The sequence below is a fragment of the Ovis canadensis genome, chromosome 1 (assembly GCF_042477335.2).
Source record: "Ovis canadensis isolate MfBH-ARS-UI-01 breed Bighorn chromosome 1, ARS-UI_OviCan_v2, whole genome shotgun sequence".
Classification (NCBI taxonomy): Eukaryota; Metazoa; Chordata; class Mammalia; order Artiodactyla; family Bovidae; genus Ovis; species Ovis canadensis.
Genome location: NC_091245.1, coordinates 9422811 through 9441633, shown reverse-complemented (window position 1 = coordinate 9441633; position 18823 = coordinate 9422811). Strand labels below are relative to the sequence as shown.

The 18823-nt window shown below is 50.0% G+C and overlaps 1 protein-coding gene across 1 annotated transcript in view; it reads left to right on the top strand.

Annotated features, from left to right (window-relative positions):
- Positions 1-18823, top strand: part of CSMD2 (CUB and Sushi multiple domains 2) — a 682283-nt gene that overhangs the window by 327143 nt on the left and 336317 nt on the right. The window contains exon 6 of the mRNA XM_069545242.1: positions 14786-14898. Coding sequence (XP_069401343.1) covers positions 14786-14898 — 113 coding nt within the window. The remainder of the gene's footprint in view (positions 1-14785; positions 14899-18823) is intronic.

Sequence of the window (18823 nt, the reverse complement as noted above, 5' to 3'; positions counted from 1 at the left end):
AGGCTTCCTTCCTGTCTCCTTCCTCTCCCCTGTCTCCTTGTGTCTGCTCTACTGCCGGGGTCCAGCCCCAGTGGATCCAGGGAATTCGAAGGGTGGACAGCGTTGGCATGAGAAAAACTTATTTATTGATTGATATAAGAAATATAAGATTAGATTAGGAAGAAATAGTGTAGTAGGAGAATTAAGTGGAGGAAGAGGGCTGAATAACTTGGATTATGAGGAAGACCAATAAAATTCCAGACAAGGAATTTGCACCATCTACGTTGGGCCACCGGCGCTCGCTTGAATATCTAAGGGTGCCTCACCTTAGGCTCCCTTTCGCGCAGGTCTTAACAGCCAGGGCAAGTAAGTAGACTTGGCGAGCCTCCGTGCCCCAGATGGGAATTCAGCCTGAAATTAGTGAAGAGGAGAGGAAAGAGAGAGAGACATGGGGGAAACCAGTCCAGCAACTAGCTCCGGCCCCTGTTGTTCAGAAGGCCTTTTATACTTTTGATAAAACATGGGGATCAATGGGTAACACAAAGTTGTGCAGCGTTAGCAGTCCAGACTCTTATCAAAACCAGGCTTCTCTCTCTGCATACCTAATTGTATACACAAGTCTTAGGTAATTTACATCATCTTCCAGCCAAAAGGGCCAATTAGCATTTTACAACCTTTTTTCTGATAAGGGTTTGTTAACTAGAAGATTTATTTGTTTTGATCTTCCCGAAGTCTGGTGCCACTCTCAGAAAGCACTAAATAAAGTTACATTCTTACACAGCAAAGATACAACAACTTATAACAAATAGAGGGAGTACAGTGATTTACAGCAAAAGAGAAGCAATTAATTCAAAAGTCTAGTGTTGCTAACATCAAAACTACTATGTATCTTTTTCTACATCCTGCTTACATTGAGTAGCATCCTTCCAAGTGCCTAAAAGATAAAGAATATGGAGGTCTGGCAGCAATCCTTGAACCAACGGTGAAAACCCGTCACCAATATGATTTTTAACTTTAGAAAAGGCTCTGTATCTTTAAGATGCTTTTAAGCTTTGTGCCTGTCGCAGTTGGGGGCTGTAAGCAATTCACAGGCTGTAAGAAGTCTGGGGAACCTGTTAGGCAAGCTAGAGAGCTATCAGAGGGGGTTTTAACTGAAACATCCCTTTCAAATGCAGAAGACTAAAGCCCTGAGTTGACTTTTTCCAGAGAATATCAGAAGAGTGGAAAAGCAGAGTACAGAGGCTGGCAGATTCTTATTTTGGGGGGTGTGGATGCTCAGGAAAATTCCAGGGGGAAAACCTGAGGTCTGATTAGTCTTGCCATCAGAGCTCTTGCCGCATGACCTTGTCACGGGTGGAATTCCTCACGCTGGCTCCCGGCACTCTACATCATGGCCGGGTCTCTGGTTTGCTGTTCAGAGAGTATATGGACAGCATTGGCACCTCTTGGCTCATCCATCAGAGTGAATGTTTCTTGAGCATTTAGTACATGCCGCATCCTGTACTGAGAGCTTGTAAGCCCATTATCTCATGTAGACCACCTAGAGTTCTATGAGCAGGGTGCTGTTATCCATATTAAATACATGGGGAGACTGAGACGCAAAGCAGGTCAGTTACTAGCCCAGAGTTAGACAGCTGGGAAGTGTAGAGCTGAGACTTGAACCCAGTTAAGTGCCTTCCAGGGCCCACATGCTTAACTCTGCCCCAAACTGTGCTGGATTCAGTAAATGTTAGTTCCCTTGCTGCACGGAAGTATGACCTGGCCACGAATGATGGTTGCTGTGTCTTGGAGGCTCAGCAGGAGTTTATGAGCGTCACCTTAATCACCGCAGTCGCACTGTAAGATGCACCCTGGGGAAAGAGAGGCTCAGAGAGGGAAAGCAACATCCTTTAGGTCACAGAGCCCATGCATGTGGTGGCAAAATGAGAATCCAGCTCATTTGACTCTAGGATAGCTTCCTTGCTGACCTTAGCATCACAATCCCCAGGACAGTTTAGCCCACCCATTCTCCAGCCACCTGGGACACTCACTCCCTCAGCTATGGCTTCAGAGCTGCTGAACCATCAGGCGGGGCTGGCTAGCTGCCTCATGGAGGAGGAGAAGGAGCGTTGAGGATGCTCAGACTCAGAATGGCAGTCGAGTGGCAGGCAAAGGCTGGCGTGGGAGTCTCCTCCATCAGCTATCTGCAAACATTGCCTCTGGATGAGAAGCATTATCCAAATGTAATCCCCAGAGGCCTCCAGAAGTCAGGCATTGCCTCCCTCCCTGGAATGAGGGCAGGTCCCTTCTCCCAAGTCCTGTCTGCAGTGACAGGCAGAAGCTGGGCAAGGCTGAGGAGGCAGAGCTGATGGAGGCCAGGCTGGGGCTGCCGGAGGTGGCGGTGGGAGGTGACCGCCAAGTGTCCTGGTGACACTGGGGGCCACAGAGTGGCCCTACACATGCTATCACCACAGTAAATGCGGGCATCCTTATTCCCCAGGGAGATGAGGCCAGGCTGTGCTGGGGTCTGCTTAATCCCCCAGTGTTCTCTGGAGTATCGGGTTCAAGGCACTGACCCCATCTTCTCTCTTCTCGAATCTAAGCAAGGGAGTAAAATAGTTCCCATTTGCAAGATACCTGCTGTGTGTCAGTAGTCCTGGACACATTATATGCAAGAGCACAGGTATCCCATTGCACAGATGGAGAAACTGAGGCTCAGAGAACTGCCAGCACATGCCTACATTTCACAGCTACTTAACCGTTGAGCCCAGATTCAAATACAGGGAGAGACGGAGACTGGAACCAGGAAGGAGGGAGGGTCTAGGTAGCAAGTGAGCACGCCTTGGTCACCAAGCTCCTGAAGCCGGTGCCCTGTTTCTGGGCCAAGCCTGGTGGGAGCTGACTTTAGCATCTTCGGGTATGGGAGCCATCAGGTCTCCAGGCTGGATCTCAGGTCTATCTGCAGCAACAGAGACTTGAGCTGGGGGCAGGGAGTGGTCACCTTGGGGGCCGGGGCCCAGACTTCTCTTAGATTGTGTCCCAGTCAGACCAGAGCACATGCGGATGGAGGCGTGCAGACGTGTGAGGCTTAGGACATCTTATAAGAGTGATGCAATGAGGTGGGAGAGGCAGCAACAGAGGTGGGAGAGATGATGCTGGAACACGCTTTTCCCCAGTCTCTACCAGGAGAGCCAAGCCTGTGGGGCCTTCTGTAACCAACATGCGTGTAGAGTCCCAACAGCTGATCGGTCCAGTGTGGGTCACATGGCCACCCCCAATCCATCCAGCTATGGCCCAGGGCCACGAGGCTGCCCCTTCCAGGAGCTGTGGGTCGAGGGAGGGAGACTGACCGTCAAAGCTTCTACTCAGAAAAGAGTAGAGCTGCCTGATTTAGAGCTGGAGACAGAAAAAGAGAGTTGAGCATCCCCTGAGAAGCTGTGGGGGATCCACCATGAACCCTCATGCCCGGATCTTGGTACCCAGCACAACTTCCCATCTCCAGACCCAACCCCATTCTGTTCACGTTAGCCTCAAGGGCACAGCCTCTCCCCAGAGGCAGGAGAACCCTCACCAGGAAGCCATGCCCAATGGTCAGCTGAGCTAAGGGTAGAAGGAACTGACACCCCAAGCCAGTCCCCGGACGTTCTCAGTGTGCTCCTCGCTCATCTCACAGCCCGTTGCGATGGCACTCTCATCCCAGCAGCAAACACAGCCAGGGGTCCTGTCCCCCAGCCCTCGGTGGCTCAGCCACATGCCTTCCAGGGAGCGGAGCGTCTGGAGGAAGTGCATTTCCCTGCTGTAGTTTGTGTGGGTCGCTGGAGCTCACAGTCAGCTGAGCAGGGAAGAACCCTGGTAATTTGTCGAGTTTATTGAGTTGCTTCTGGGGAAGAGAGCACATTTGCCCACGTCAATTACCAAACTCCACTGTTGCTGCACCGGGGCCGTGTCACCATGAGAAAAGCTTCCCCAAAAGGTACCAGCAGCTGCCAGGAGCCTGCAGAGCACAGCGAGGTCTGAGGGGCTGAACAGGGAGCAGCACATTTCCATGGGAGACCAAGATGAAACCTGCATGCCCCCGAGCCGCTCCCCAGTGTCCCCAGGCTTCCCTGCCCATCTGCCTTTTCCTCTGCTTTCCCCACCTGTGCCCGCTGCTTCCTCCAGCAGGACCTCATTCATTCTTTCAGTCATTGAGTCAAGCGTTCCTTTTTCCGGTGAGCAGCATTTCCTGAGCCCTTCCCATGTGTCAGGCACTCACGAAGTACTGAGAGAAGAACTAAGTGAGAAGGAAATAGCTCCTGTCTTCAGGGAGCTCGCAGCCTTGTGGGGAAGCAGATTCTTGTGTGATGTGTGATGAGACAAGCGCTCTGATGGAGAAAGTGCAAGGATTCTTTGCAAGAGAAAATGAGAGACCCAGGAGAAGCCCACCAGGCTTCCTAGAGCCAGTGGCTATAAGATGGCCCTGGGTGCGTCGAAAGGAAGTAGCTAGAAAAACAGTGGGGGTGCATCAAAGTAGACAGGGAGAGTTTAGCCAGGAAGTGAGTTCTTGGTCTTTAGAAACACTAAGAACAGACCTTGACTGACCCTGTGTCCAGAATGCTGGAGCTGGGATTTGTGCCTTGCCAGGCAGTGGGCCTGGGAGGCCTCTGAAATTCTCCGAGTTCTGAGGCTAGCTGTTTCCGGGGAATTCCCTGGTTGTCCAGTGTTTAGGGCGCCACGCTTCCACTTCAGGAGGCCCAGGATCCATCCCTGGTCAGGGACGATCCCATCTGCCTCTCCATGTGGCCAAAAACAAACACAAAAGACTAGCTGACCACATTCTCTTGATCACAAAGGGGACAGCATTCAAAAAGATGCCCCCGGACTTCCCTCGTGGTCCAGTGGCTAAGATTCCACACCCCCAATGCAGGGGGCCTGGTCAGGGAACTAGAGTGTCTAAGAGTCTGCATGCCACAGCTAAGACCTGGTGCAGCCAAGTACATAAATAAAACAAATATTTTTTAAAAAAAGAAAAGATACCGCACTGTGGAAAGCAAGAGATTGCCATCTGCATGATTTTCTCATTCATTCAATCATTCACAAAACTTGTGCCATAAGTGCTTGTACCCTCTCCCCCCAGGCAGCTCCCGGGGTTGCTGGCACTCTCAGGCTTGACAGACCTTCCTCCTCGAGGCCCCACGGCACTCCAAGCACCCGCTGCCTGAGGGCCGACTCCCACCCCCACCTCCAACGCCTGCACACCCGACGCTCCCACCAGCTGAGCCTGGGATTTTCTGAGAATCGGATAGGTTCGTTGCCAGCTCTCTTGGTGCCAGTCATACTTGTTATTGTAATTATGTGACTTAAATTAAACATCACATAAACTGATGAAATATGAGTGTGAAAGGAAGTAGAGTTGCGCCTCTAGAAACTAAATTGAATGCTTTGGCATAGTTCCATGAAGGAGACGCTCTGAAAAGAACTGCTTCCTAAATATTAGGTGTGAATGAGGGAGAGAACAGCATGCCGCTGAACCGATTCCATCAGGGTGGGGGCCAGGCCTGTCTTGCCCGCTGCTGCATTCCCGGGGCTTAGCACAATGCCTGGCACATCACAGGTGCCCCATAAATATGTGTAGACTGGATGAGCGGTGGCAAAATTGAAACCGGTGAGCGATGCCTTGTGGGTGGGGTTTATATAAGATAAAGGAGAAACCTCTGGTCAAACGAAAGACCTTGCTCTGGCATTACATGGACTGGCCGAAGGAAAAAAAAATGTACCTTCAAGTATCTTTATACTGTAATGAAAGGTTTAAGCTATGAAAGTATGCTTTTATTATCCCCCACTTCCCAGGTGGCACTAGTGGTAAAGAACCCAACTGTCATGCAGGAGACACAGGAGACGTGGGTTTGATCCCTGGGTCTGGAAGATCCCCTGGAGGAGGGCGTGGCAACCCACTCCAGTGTTCTTGCCTGGAGAATCCCATGGACAGAGGAGCCTGATGGGCTACAGTCCACGGGGTCGCAAAGAATTGGACACGACTGAAGCGACTTAGTATGCACTTAGAAATGATTTCTTATAAACCAAATGCATCATTTGCAAGGCTTCTACAGTCAATGTCCATAAACTCTGTAAAGGGCAAGATAAATATTTTGGGCATTGCGGATTCTAGTTGCTGTCACAACTCAGCACTGCCTTTGTAACATGAAAGCAGATGATATGTAAATGAACGAGCCCGCTTGTGACCCAGTGAAACTTCACTGACAAAAGAGACAGCTCAGCGTAGCTTATCAGCCCGGTTCTCGGGGACTGGTTTGTTCCGTGTGCTAGGCACTCTGCTGCGCTGCTGAACACATGGAGCAGACAATTCTGCTCTGGTGCTTGTGGAGCTCGCCTCTGAGTGAGCGAGGTGGTCATCGAGTCAGAAGATGATTACTATTTGCTGTGCTCAGAACAACAGCGAGGCATGTCCCAGGTGCAGAGGGAAACGCGCAGGGCACTGCTGCTCCCATGGGGGCAGGGAGAGGGGGAGGAGAGCACAGGAGGGATTTGGTTAGGTTTAGGAGATCAGTGATATTTTCCCAGGTAGTCAGATGGGGCAGCAGGGAACAGCATTCTAGGCAGAGGGAACAGCAAATGCAAAGACATAGAGACTGGAAAGTGTCTGGAGCTCAAAGTAGGTGTCACAAAAGGAAGAAGGAAGACATAAAAAAGGTTAGGCTTTATCCTGGAGCCAGACAGTAAAGAATCTGCCCACAGTGCAGAAGAGCCGGGTTTGATCCCTAGATTGGGAAGACTCCCTGGAGAAGGACATGGCAGCCCACTTCAGTATTCTTGCCTGGAGAAATCTATGGACAGAGGAGCCTGGCAGGTCCACAGGATTGCAAAGAGTCGGACATGACTGAGCGACAGACCCTTGTCCTGGAGCCGGTGGACCTTGGGTTTCCCGTGAGGCAGTTACTTGAGCAGATGCCGTCACAGAGGATGGAAGATGGATGGGGGCAGAGGACCCATCAGAAGGCTGTCTCTGTAGCGAGGGTGAGGAATGATACGGTCACAAGGGGGAAAAGACGTGGCCGCAGTTGGCCACGGGACTGAAGGAGTGGAAGGAGTTGGGATGGTGCCGGGGTGTGGTGGCTGGGAGTGCGGTGGGGACCACCGGGAGAGGAAACCCTGAGGAGCAGGAGTGATGGGGAGGGGAAGCTTTGGGTTGTTCAGAGCACAGTAAACAACCCCCAGGCATATAGTTAGGGATCCAGGAGTTGAGTCTTCATAGGGTAGCTCAGGCGTCTCAGAACTGCCTGGGCACCCACGGTGGGACAGGCGCTGCTGGGATCCAGAGCCTGGGGAAGCCAAGCGGCCCCTGTCCAAAGACAAGTCTAGAGGCTGGGGGACTCCAGCAGCCAAAGGGACTTGTACTCACCCCAGGCATTCACCTAGTTCCTGGAAAATAAGTAACATCGTGGATTTGTCTTGGGAAAAGGTTTTTTTCTCAATACAGCAAGAGTCCTAGGCTTTTGGCTAAAGAAAAACCAATGTGGAAATCATTTGTGATGAGACTGGATGTCAGGGCTGAGTCAATAAAGGCTTGCTTCAAAGGTGAGAGGGAGCTCGGGCAGGGGAGTGGGAAGCAGCCTCCAAGGAGGGCCTTGGTGCCCTTTGCCTTCGCCAGGACGTTCCCACAAGGGTTCCCTGGTTGCATCATGGTGTTCTCGCCATCCCCCAGGGAGGGGAGCAGACAGCGGGTGGGAAGGGTAGAGGGCTTGGGAGTGCAGTAGAGAGCACATCCCATATGTCACATTCTCCCCGCTCAGCCTGAGCAGTAGAAGGGTGGTTTATGCGTGGCCTGGAAAGATTCTTCAAGCCTGAATCAGATCCAGGCTGTGCACGTAGCTTGGGTAAGAGATAAAGCCCACAGAAGGTGTGCTAGGAGCACAGAAGCCAGAGACTATTGACCGAGGAAGAGAGGCTGCACAGAGAAGGAGCCGGTGAAGCCAAACCTTGTAGATAGCCGGCTTTGCAGGAACTTCTGTATCTAGGGAACCGTGGTGCAAGTGGTACCTCCGGCAAGCACGGTGCCTTGTACTCAGTATGTGCTTGGTGAGTAAATGAATGAATGGATGTTCCCCTGAAGCTGTCCGTGTTCAGGGATGCTGAGATTTAAACCAAGACCTCCTCATCTTCCTCCCTCTCAGTTTAAAATTAGGCAGCAATTCCTTGCAGATTACTGTTGTCATCTTGTGGGGCGCGTCTCTCAGCACCCCACATGCGGACTGTATGAGAAGCTTCTTAAGAAGAAATGCTTTCCACGCAGTTTGCTCTGAGCTCTATTACCAGAAGCACAACCTAGAGCTTTCTGCTGAGGAACTCAAAGCCACTTTTTCCATAATCAACTACATACATTAGAGGGAGTGATTTTTTTTTTTTCATTCTCTCCAAGCAAGATTCCATTAATGAAGCCCCATTTAACTGAAGTCAATTTACCAAAAAGAAAAAAAAAATTGAGCATAATTGCTTAAATACATTTTATGTTGTACTATGGTAGCAATTTACTGGGTGAACTTGGAATTCCCCAAGCCCCCCATGGTGAAGTTAATGTGGACAGAAAGATTTGAAGGGGGGGGATCTCTCTTTGTGTGTTCTCTCCTTTAATTATGATTCTAACAGGGAGCAAAATTAAAGAGGATCCTGGGCGGGGAGGAGGGAGGGAAAGTAAAGGAACAGAATGGAATTCGGCTTCAACAATTCCACTGCCTTCCCTGAGTACAGAGGCTCTGTCTGAGATGAGTTTGAATCCCACTTCTGCTACTTACTAGCTGTGTGAACTTGTGCCAGTTTCGTAACGGCTCTGTGCAGCCAGGCGGTGCAGCGGGAAAGGGCACAGACAGCAGCAGGTACAAAGGCCAGCTCTTTGTGTCCAGCTCTTTGCAAGCCCATGGACTATAGCCCATCAGGCTCCTCTGTCCCGAATTTTCCAGGCAAGAATACTGGAGTGGGTTACCATTTCCTTCTCCAGAGGATCTTCCTGACCCAGGGATCAAGCCCACATCTCCTGCTTTGGCGGGTGGATTCTCTACCACTGTGCCGCCTGTACAAAGGCAGAGAGGCACAAAAAAAAAGCAGTGCACATAAGGTCTTCTGTTTGGGTGCACAGTGATGTGTGTGTGTGTCTATGTGTGTGTGTGTGTGTCTACATCTGTCTGTGTGACGTACTCAGAGAAGGAAGGCAGGCCAAGAAGACTTCACTGGGAAGGTGACATTTGATACAAGGCTTTGAGGAAGTGAGAGGGTGAACCAGATGGCAGTCTGGGAGAAGAGCCAGTCAGCGGGCAGAGAAACGATCCCATGCAAAGGCCCCGAGGCAGGAGTGGGTGTGGCCGGTTTTGAGCAGCCTGGAGGCCCTTGTGGCTAGAGTATAAACAATAAGGAAAAGAGGAGACACGCTGGCTTTTATGAGGAATAAGGAACAAGGAAAGGAGAGGTGAAGACACGCTGGCTTTTTAAGACTTGGAGACTCTGGTGAAGCCTTTGGCTGTAAGAATTAGAGCCATTGAAGGTTTGATTTTAATTAACTCTGAAAGTGAAAGTGTGAGTCACTCAGTCATGTACAACTCTTTGTGACCCCATGGACTGTAGCCCACAAGGCTCCTCTGTCCATGGAATTCTCCAGGCAAGAATACTGGAGTGGGTAGCCATTTCTTTCTCCAGGGGATCTTCCTGACCCAGGGAAAGAACCCACATCTTTTATACCTCCTACATTGGCAGGCAGGTTCTTTACCATCTGAGCTACCCGGGAAGCCCTAATTAACTCTATTAGTGCATAATTTAATGCATGCATAGGGAAGCCTGGCATGCTGCAATCCATGGGGTTGCGACGGGTTGGACACAAGTTGGCTATCGAAGAACAACAAAAAATGTATAATTTTTATTAAAAATTGTTGTCCAGTCACTCAGTTATGCCTGACTCTTTACAACCCCATGGACTGCAGCATGCCAAGCTACCCCATCCAGCACCATCTCCTGGAGCTTGCTCAGACTCATGTCCATTGAGTCAATGATACCATCCAACCATCTCATCCTCTGTCGTTCCCTTCCCCTCCTGCCTTCAATCTTTCCCAGCATCAGGGTCTTTTCTAATGAGTCAGCTCTTCATATCAGGTGGTCAAACACTGGAGTTTCAGCTTCAGCATCAGTCCTTCCAGTGAACACCTAGGACTGATCTCCTTTAGAATTGATTGGTTTGATCTTCTTGCAGTCCAAGGGACTCTCAAGAGTCTTCTCCAACACCACAGTTCAAAAACATCAATTCTTTGATGTGCAGCCTTCTTTATGGTCCAACTCTCACATCCATACATGACTCCTGGAAAAACCATAGCCTTGACTCTAGGAACCTTTCTTGGCATGGTAACATCTCTATTTTTCAATATACTGTCTAGGTTAGTCATAACTTTTCTTCCAAGGAGCAAGTGTCTTTTAATTTCATGGCTGTAGTCACCATCTGTAGTAATTTTGGAGCCCAAGAAAATAAAGTCTGACACTGTTTCCATTGTTTCCCCATCTGTTTGCCATGAAGTGATGGGACGGATGCCAAGATCTTCATTTTTTGAATGTTGAGTTTTAAGTTAGCTTTTTCACTCTCCATTTTCACCTTCTTCAAGAGGCTCTTTAGCTCCTCTTCGCTTTCTGCCATGAGGATGGTGTCATCTGCATATCTAAATTTATTGATATTTCTCCCAGCAATCTTGATTCCAGCTTGTGCTTCATCCTCCAGCCTGGCATTTCTCATGATGTACTCTGCGTAGAAGTTAAATGAACAGGGTGACAATATACAGCCTTGACGTCCTCCTTTCCCAATTTGGAACCAATCCATTGTTCCATGTCCGGTTCTAACGTCTGCTTCTTGACCTGCAGACAGGTTTTGCAGGAAGCAATTTAAAAATGACCCATCTTAAATGTACTGTTCTGGAGGCTTTGACAAATCTGTGCATGCCGTATATCCACCATCTTGTAATATAAGGTAAGACCATGTCTTATCATACAAGATAGAACCATATTTTATTATGTAAGACAAGACCATCTTATATATAAAACCATTTCCAGCACCCTAGAATGTTCCCTGTATTCCTTCCCAGGCAATCCTCTCCCCCCCAACTCGGGCACCCACTGAGGTGCTTTCTCTCACTGTTGATTCGTCTTTTCCAGAGTTTCATATAAACAGATTCATACCTATATACTCTTCTCTCATTCAGCATAATGCTTTTGAGCATCTTTCATGTTGTAGGTGTTAGTAGTTCTTTTTTATTAGAGTTTTGAGTAAGGCATGACACCATCGCAATGGCAAAGTTTAATGTGATAATTCCAACATTTAAGTCCCTAATTCTCTGATAGATACCAAGAAAACTCTCAAGTAAGCATATATGTCCTAGGAGGCAGGAGCAGAACAGACTAAAGATACACAGGGCCCCGAGTTGAAGCCTTGAGAATGAACAGCTATAAGATTCCTGGGAGCAGGTGAAGATGTGGGAGAAATGGGAGGGAGTGATGTCCCTTCAGGCTCCTCTTGTCTGTACAGTTGGGGGTTAAAGCTGATCCCAGGGCTGGAGAAGAGTCGCTGACTTCCTGTATTCCAGTTACAACCCAGATCATTACTCTCATCCTGCTCTTGGAACCCCGGCACTCTCCCCTTATTCCATTTTGCAATAAACAGCCTTTGGTTCTGAATTATTCAGGTAAATTCTCCCTATTTCTACTTCCTTATGTAAATAGCCTCCAAGCTTTGTCATTGAGATAGAATTGAATTTGGCCTGGGGAAGGAAAAACCCACAATACTGTTTGTGGCTCCTTAGTAAACTTAAATGACTCTGCCTGTAATAAACTATTTTAAATGGGATCTGGTAAAATACAGTAATTGGTTTCTGTTATAGCTCTTACTATAGCAGTGTGGGTGATATTCCTGGAGTTTGGTGTGTGTCAGCATTTTCATTATAGTAAAAACTCAGTTTTTCAGGGTGAGAGGCTCCTTGGTTAGTTCCTTTGTTTAATACACATTTATGGAGACCCACTGCTGGATCTCTCTCCCTTTCACGCCTCCAGATCATCTCCCCTGCCTTTTCTACCCTGTTCCATGCTTAGGAAGACTTACTTGTCAGACTACATCAGTAATCTTCCTTGCTCTCTGGCTTCCAATTGTGCTAGATCAACAGAAGCATCAGCAGTAGATGGGAGGAGGGGAGGCAGGAGAGTGAATTCCGGGTACTCATTCCTTGCTCCGTCCTGGGGGGAATCTGTGCAAATGGGCTGTAGTCCCAGCTGGCCAAAGATCTGGGTCCTTTCTAAGCTTCAGGGCTCACCATTTCTGTCCAGGTCTCTGAGGGGTTAGCCATACCCTTGTTACCAGCCTCAGAATACTGCCCCATCCTTGATGGTGAAGCGAACATTCATTCACCCAGAATTATTCTCAGATGACCGAGCCACCTGTTTTCTGCTGGAATCCTAACACACCTGCTTGTGTCAGGCGTTGTGTTAGGTGCTCAGTACAAAGATGAAGAACAAAGGTGATGGAGAATAAAACAGCAGCTGCCACTTACCGAGAGCTTTCTGTTTGCTGGAGATGGTGCTAAAGTCTTTTTTGTGTATTATCTCATTCAGTCCTTGCAACCCTTTCAGGGAGGGATTATTATCCTCATTTTACAGATAAAGTCGCAGAGAATGTAAGTAATTTTCATAAGATAACACAGCCAATCCCTCCAGAGCCCCAGCTTCCCCCCGCTCCACCCAGCCACCCACCTGTCTGCACTGCCCTCTTGGAGGCGTCATCCTAGGGAGACACACACCTGGATGAAGGAATTAGAATCTGAGTAACTTGCTGTGGCATCATGGAGGAGGGGAAAGGGAATTATGTTTTTTGAGTTAATACGTGCCAAACACTGGGCTAGGTCCTGTGCCCGGAAGTCCCCTCACTTATTCCCGTGGACTCTCCAGGCTGGTGTTATCGTTCCATCTTCAGAAAGATGGAGTACCTGGTCACGCTGATTGGACGTGGTGAAACCTGGACCTGAACCTAAATCTGTGTGGTATCAGAGCCCAGGAGAGTAGGAAAGACCTTCCTGGGTGGGGACATGGTATTTGCGGGTGTGCCAGAGTCGTCTCGGGTGACACAGCTGGTGCAGGGGAGAGGGTTACTCGTGGGTATATTCCAGGCAGAAAAAGCAAAGGCGTGGGAATTCCCTGCTGGTCCAGTGACTAAGAATCCACCTTCCAGTGCAGGGGACGTGGGTTCCTCCTTGGTCAGGGAACTAAAATCCCACATGCCTCGGGGCAACTCTAAACCCACACATGCCACAAGGGAAATTCCCATATGACTCAGTGAAGGTCCCGCATGCTGCAGCTTAGACTCAGCACAGCCAAATAAATAATAATAATGAAAGGGCAAAGACATGGGGAAGGAGAAAGCTTGGAATGCTTAGGTGTGATCAGGGTGTTCGGGCAGGGTAGAAGGGATGGTACCAAAGAGGACGTGTCAGGAGGTTTGGTCCCTGATTCAGACACAGGGAGGAGGAACAGGGAGATGCTGGTTCTTGGCTGCTGGAGGCTGTGGGGTCCAGGAGAGAAGGGGGTGCTCCCAGGGTGCAGGGCGGGGCGGGGGGAATGAGCAGAGAGAGGAGGGGCACTGGGGGCTTAGCCTGAGTGTGGCGAGGGGAGAGGACCCTCCCGTGGTAAGCCTCTCCTTTTCAAGAAGGAGACAGGATAGGAAGTCTGGAAGGCCAGTTTTATGTGGACACTGGGGAACCACAGAAGGTTCTTGAGCTCTGAGCGACTCTAGAAGGAAAGATCTGATTGATGTGAAAGCTGGCCCAGGGTGCAGCTGGGCTGTGACCAGCAGCAGGGGGGCATATGCTGGTGTCGACCCACTGAGCCGGACTGGCTAGAACTCGGAGGGGGCTACGTTAAGGGAGGAGAGGCAGCCTGGAAGCGGGAGGGGTAGTGAGGGGCAGGGGGGAGGCCTCTTGTGGAGGCAGCAGGGATGGGGCAGGAGGCAGAGGACACCCAGGGCCTAATGAGTGACCCCGAAATGGGCTCTCACACCTGGGAAGGGCATGCTGCACACAGTGGCTGCCTGAGCCCTTTCTCCTGACTTCTTGGAGGCCCTGAGGGGCTTACTTGGGGAGGTTGAACCTCTGCCCCTGAGTACAGGGGGGATGGTGGGGGCACGGGCTGAACCTCTCCTGGAGAGCTGGGGCTGGTCCTCTGTCTGGGGCTGGAACTTGGTGGGGCATCTGGAGCTCTGCTGGAGGTGGGTGTGTGGGCATCTGCTGGGGGAACAGTGGGCCTCTGCTTGGAGGGCTGGGTCTCTCTCTGGGGTGGCCAGACCTCACTGGGAGAAATAGTCCTCTGCTCCTGGCCTGAAGCACGGCCCCCTCCCCTCAGCATCTCCCTGGTGGCTCAGGTGGTAAAGAATCTGCCTGCAATGCAGCAGACCGGATTTGATCCCTGGCTTGGGAAGATACCCTGGAGAAGGGAATGGTTACCTGCTCCAGTATTCTTGCCTGGGAAATCCCAAGGACAGAGAGGCCTGGTGGGCTACAGTCCATGGGGTCCCAAAGAGTCAGACATGACTAAGCAACAAAGCACATGTGCCCAGCCTCTCAGCAGTGGAGAGAAGCCCTGGAGGAGCCAGCTCAAGCCACCCAGGTCCCAGGCTCCTTGCTGTAGCACGGCTGGGGCAGCATGGCCCTCCCTTCTGCCAGGGCAGAGGCCCCAGCACATGTGGGCAGTGGAGAGACTCCCGGGTGCCCAGTCTCAGCCAGCTGTGGTCCCTCACCTCCCCCTCCCCCACTTCCTGTCCCCGCAGGTTCACTGGAGCCAGCCTCCCAGCCCCCGTCATCAGCAGCAAGAACTGGCTACGGCTGCACTTCACATCGGATGGCAACCACCGCCAGCGCGGCTTCAGTGCCCAGTACCAAGGTAGGTAGGGCCGAGCGGCAGAGATGTCCCCAGACTGGGTGTACTTGCCTCTGTGGTCCTGCTCTTACTTGCAGACCCAGAGGTCTGCATTTCAGCATCTCTGCATCTGCTCTTGTGCTCTGTTGCCCAAGGGAGGGCACTTCTCGAATTGTGTAGAATTGTGTGCCCTGAGCCGCCCCTCTTCAGACCAGTGGAATCTTGACAGTTTATATCAGAGGCCTCCTGAGAGCCAGGCACTGTGCTTGGCACTTGGTCAGCATCGTCTCACTTAATCTTTGTCATTACCCTGTGAAGCGAATACTGTCACCATCTCCATTTGATGGACAAGGGAGCCGAGGCTCAGAGAAATTAAACCAGTTTCCCAAGGCTATCTGAACTCCTGCTGCTCGAATCCAGAGCCCACCCTCCTACTGGCAGAGTTTAGCCTACCTCAGGGTAAAGTAGGAGAGCTGCCCATATCTTACCTCTCATTCATTTCATGTAGGACACAAATTTTTGACAAACAACAGGTGAAACTTTAGGGAGCTCTCCAGCTTAGATGCTCAAATCTGGGAAGAGCTTTCTGAGGGCAAGAGATCAGACCCAAAATGGCAGGTGGAAACCGCAGGTAAGCAGATTTCTGCTCCATCTGTGATGAATTTCCGAACTCTGAGAGGAGAGTTGCCCATGAAAAGGAGTGCATTAATCCTAAGGCAGGGAGTCCTCCACACCTGCAGGAGATCGCAAAGTCCAGTGGATGATAGGTGTAGATGACAACCTTCTGTTTCAACCTTGAGTTTGTCCAAAATACACAGAATTTATCCATGGAGATAAACCGTAAGGATTGGTTTCAAACTTGCTCATTAACCCATTGCTATTACCAGTTATGGGCTTCTCAGACTCAAGTTCGATCCCTGGGTCAGGAAGATCCCCTGGAGGAGGGCATGGCAACCCACTCCAGTATTCTTGCCTGGATAATCTCATGGACAGAGAAACCTGGAAGGCTACAGTCCATAGGGTCGCAAAGAGTGGGATACAACTGAAACAGCTTAGCATGCGTGCACACACTGGTGGCTCAGTGGTAAAGAATCTGCCTGCCAATATAGGAGACGCAGGTTCTATCCCTGGGTAGGGAAGAGCCCCTGAAGGGGGAAATGGCAACCCACTCCAGTATTCTTGCCTGGGAAATCCCATGGACAGAGGACCCTGGTGGGCTACAGTCCAAGGGGTCCCGAGAGAGTCAGACACAAGGGAGTGACTAAACAACAAAAATCACCAATTAAAAACGGAAGCTGGTACTGATAGATTCAGTGTGAATTTGTCTTGCCCACCTATTAAGTAGAGGCCCTGTAAGAGGCCCTGAGGAATAAAGAGTGGGCTATATTGGGAGTGAGAGAGTACGTGTTTCAATCAGTGTGCATAGGACACAGGCCTGACGAAGAGGGTGCTGTGATCAAGGCCACACCACCGTTAGGAGGGAGCCCCAACTCCTGGGGAGGAGCCGGGCAGCCTGTCTTTCCCATGCCCCACCTCGGAGGCGCTGATGCTTCGGCCTGAACACTGAGCACCCTGCCCACCCCGGACGTGGCACCGGCAGGGCACGGGCCCCCAGGGCCAGGCTTTCAGGCTGGGAACTGGGATAAAAGCAGCATTGGGAGCAGAAACATGACCTCTAGAATCTGAATCTTCTATACACAGCCTCATCCTTAGCCTTGGGTAGCAGGACTCCCTTGCAATTATTTTTAAAAAATGAACAGGAAGCCAACTTTGATAAGCTTCGCAACCTCTGGCTCCAAGAACTTTCTTCGAGACATTTTTGTTTGTTTGTTTTCTGCTGTACCTGAGGTCGGGCTTTTGTGGGAGTGAAGCACCTCTTCGACTCTTCCTGTCATGTTTTCCAAAACAGAGAAGCAGAAATGAACGTCGTTGTCTCATCTGATTAAAGAGGTTCCAGGTGTTTCTTATATAAGTCAAGTTTCTGAGGACCCATGTGCCCTGGTCATAGCTTAGGGTTTGCTGCCAGACAACAGGCAATGAGAACACCGACCAGGCAGTCTCGAGAAGGTCGGGAGCATGCATCCATTGCGTGCCTGCCATGCACCAGGCCTGCACCAGGCCTGCACCAGGCCCTGCACCAGGCCTGCACCAGGCCCTGCGCACACACAGATCACACAGACTATCAGCTGCTGTTGTTCAGTCACTCAGTCGTGTCCGACTCTTTGTGACCCCATGGACTGCAGCATGCCAGGCTTCCCTGTCCTTCACCAACCCCCGAGCCTACTCAAACTCATGGCCATTGAGTCAATGATGCCATCCAACCATTTCATCCTCTGTCGTCCCCTTCTCCTCCTGCCTTCAGTCTTTCCCAGCATCAGGGTCTTTCCCAATGAGTCAGTTCTTCACATCAGGTGGCCAAAGTATTGGAGCTTCAGCTTCAGCATCAGTCCTTCCAATGAATATTCAGGGTTGACTTCCTTTAGGATTGACTGGTTTGATCTCCTTGCTGTTCAAGGGACTCTCAAGAGTCTTCTCCAGCACCACAGTTCAGAAGCATCAGTTCTTGGGCACATGTCCTTCACTGATGGTCCAACTCTCTCATCCGTACATGACTATTGAAAAAACCATAGCTTTGACTATGTAGACCTTTGTCAGCAAAGTGATGTCTCTGCTTTTTCAGCATATCAGTGATGAAGCTCAAATTCATTCACAGGCCTATGTGAGTTTTTCTGCAAAATCACAAGGCCTTCTCCTATGGGGCTATGGTTGCCTCACTTTTCTCATTTGACTGGTAGCTTTTAAACTTTGTTTTGTTAATCTCATCCTACCATAAAAAAAAAAAAAATACATCTTTTCTATTACAACCTGGACACACATATATATCTGTAGACCTAAAAGGAAAATGTCACCAGGTGCTATTTACCCTTAGTAAGTATGATGCACCCTGAAAATTTCTTTTCCAATTTTTAGTATTAGTTGTAACTTTTAAATCGATTTCACAAGTCTGTAGCAAGGAACAACCCATAGTCTGAAAAATGGTGTTAGTTATGAACTTCTCAAAAGTAGGCTCTTTCATATCCTCTCTCTGTCCTCCCTTATCCTCCCACAGCATAGCCCAGAACAGGATTTGCACGTTGGTATGCACCAGTGTACCAGTGTTTCAAGAACTTGGCATTTAATAAATATTAGTTTATTCAGTTCTAACAGCAGCTGTGTGAAGCAGGTACTACTATCAGCCTCATCTTACAGATGAGGACTGAGAGCTGCAGAGAAGGTTCCGTGGTGGCTCTGGGTCTCAGCCATGGAAAGTTGGAGCCCAGGTTTGAATGCCAGCCAAGCTCATCTGGATCTGGCATGCTAATACACTGCGGTGTGTGCCACCTGTATTAATACATGATTCTCCCCTGGGAAATTTCTCTAGTGTTTTCCGGACTGTGCGTACATAGTGCAAGGGTCTACAGCAATCATTTGGAGACTTAATTGACAACGTTGTAGAGCAGGGTTTCTCCGCCTCTGCACTGTCGACATTGTAGCCTGCATAATTCCCTCCGGTAGGGGGCTGCCTCAGGCACTGCAGGCAGTTTAGCAGCGTCCCTGGCCTCTACCCACAAGATGCTAGATGCCAGCAGCACCCACACATGTATGTGTATACACACACACACACACACACACACACACACAGAGTTAAGACAACCATAAATTCTCCAGACTTTGCCAAATGTCCCCCGAGCACAAAATCACCCCCAGGTGAGAACCACTGCTCTAAAGGAGCAAAAACTTTGGAGCCGCTAAAGAACATTCTAAGTTTTGCTACTTGTAAATTCAGTCCCAAAGAATAGCAGAGGTAGGTTTCAGTCAGGGGTCTAGGAGGAGACGGGAGCGTACTTCCTGCGTGGCTGTAACTGAAGGTTTAGTGAACGGTCCAGCTACAAAGAGGAGGGTGAGATTA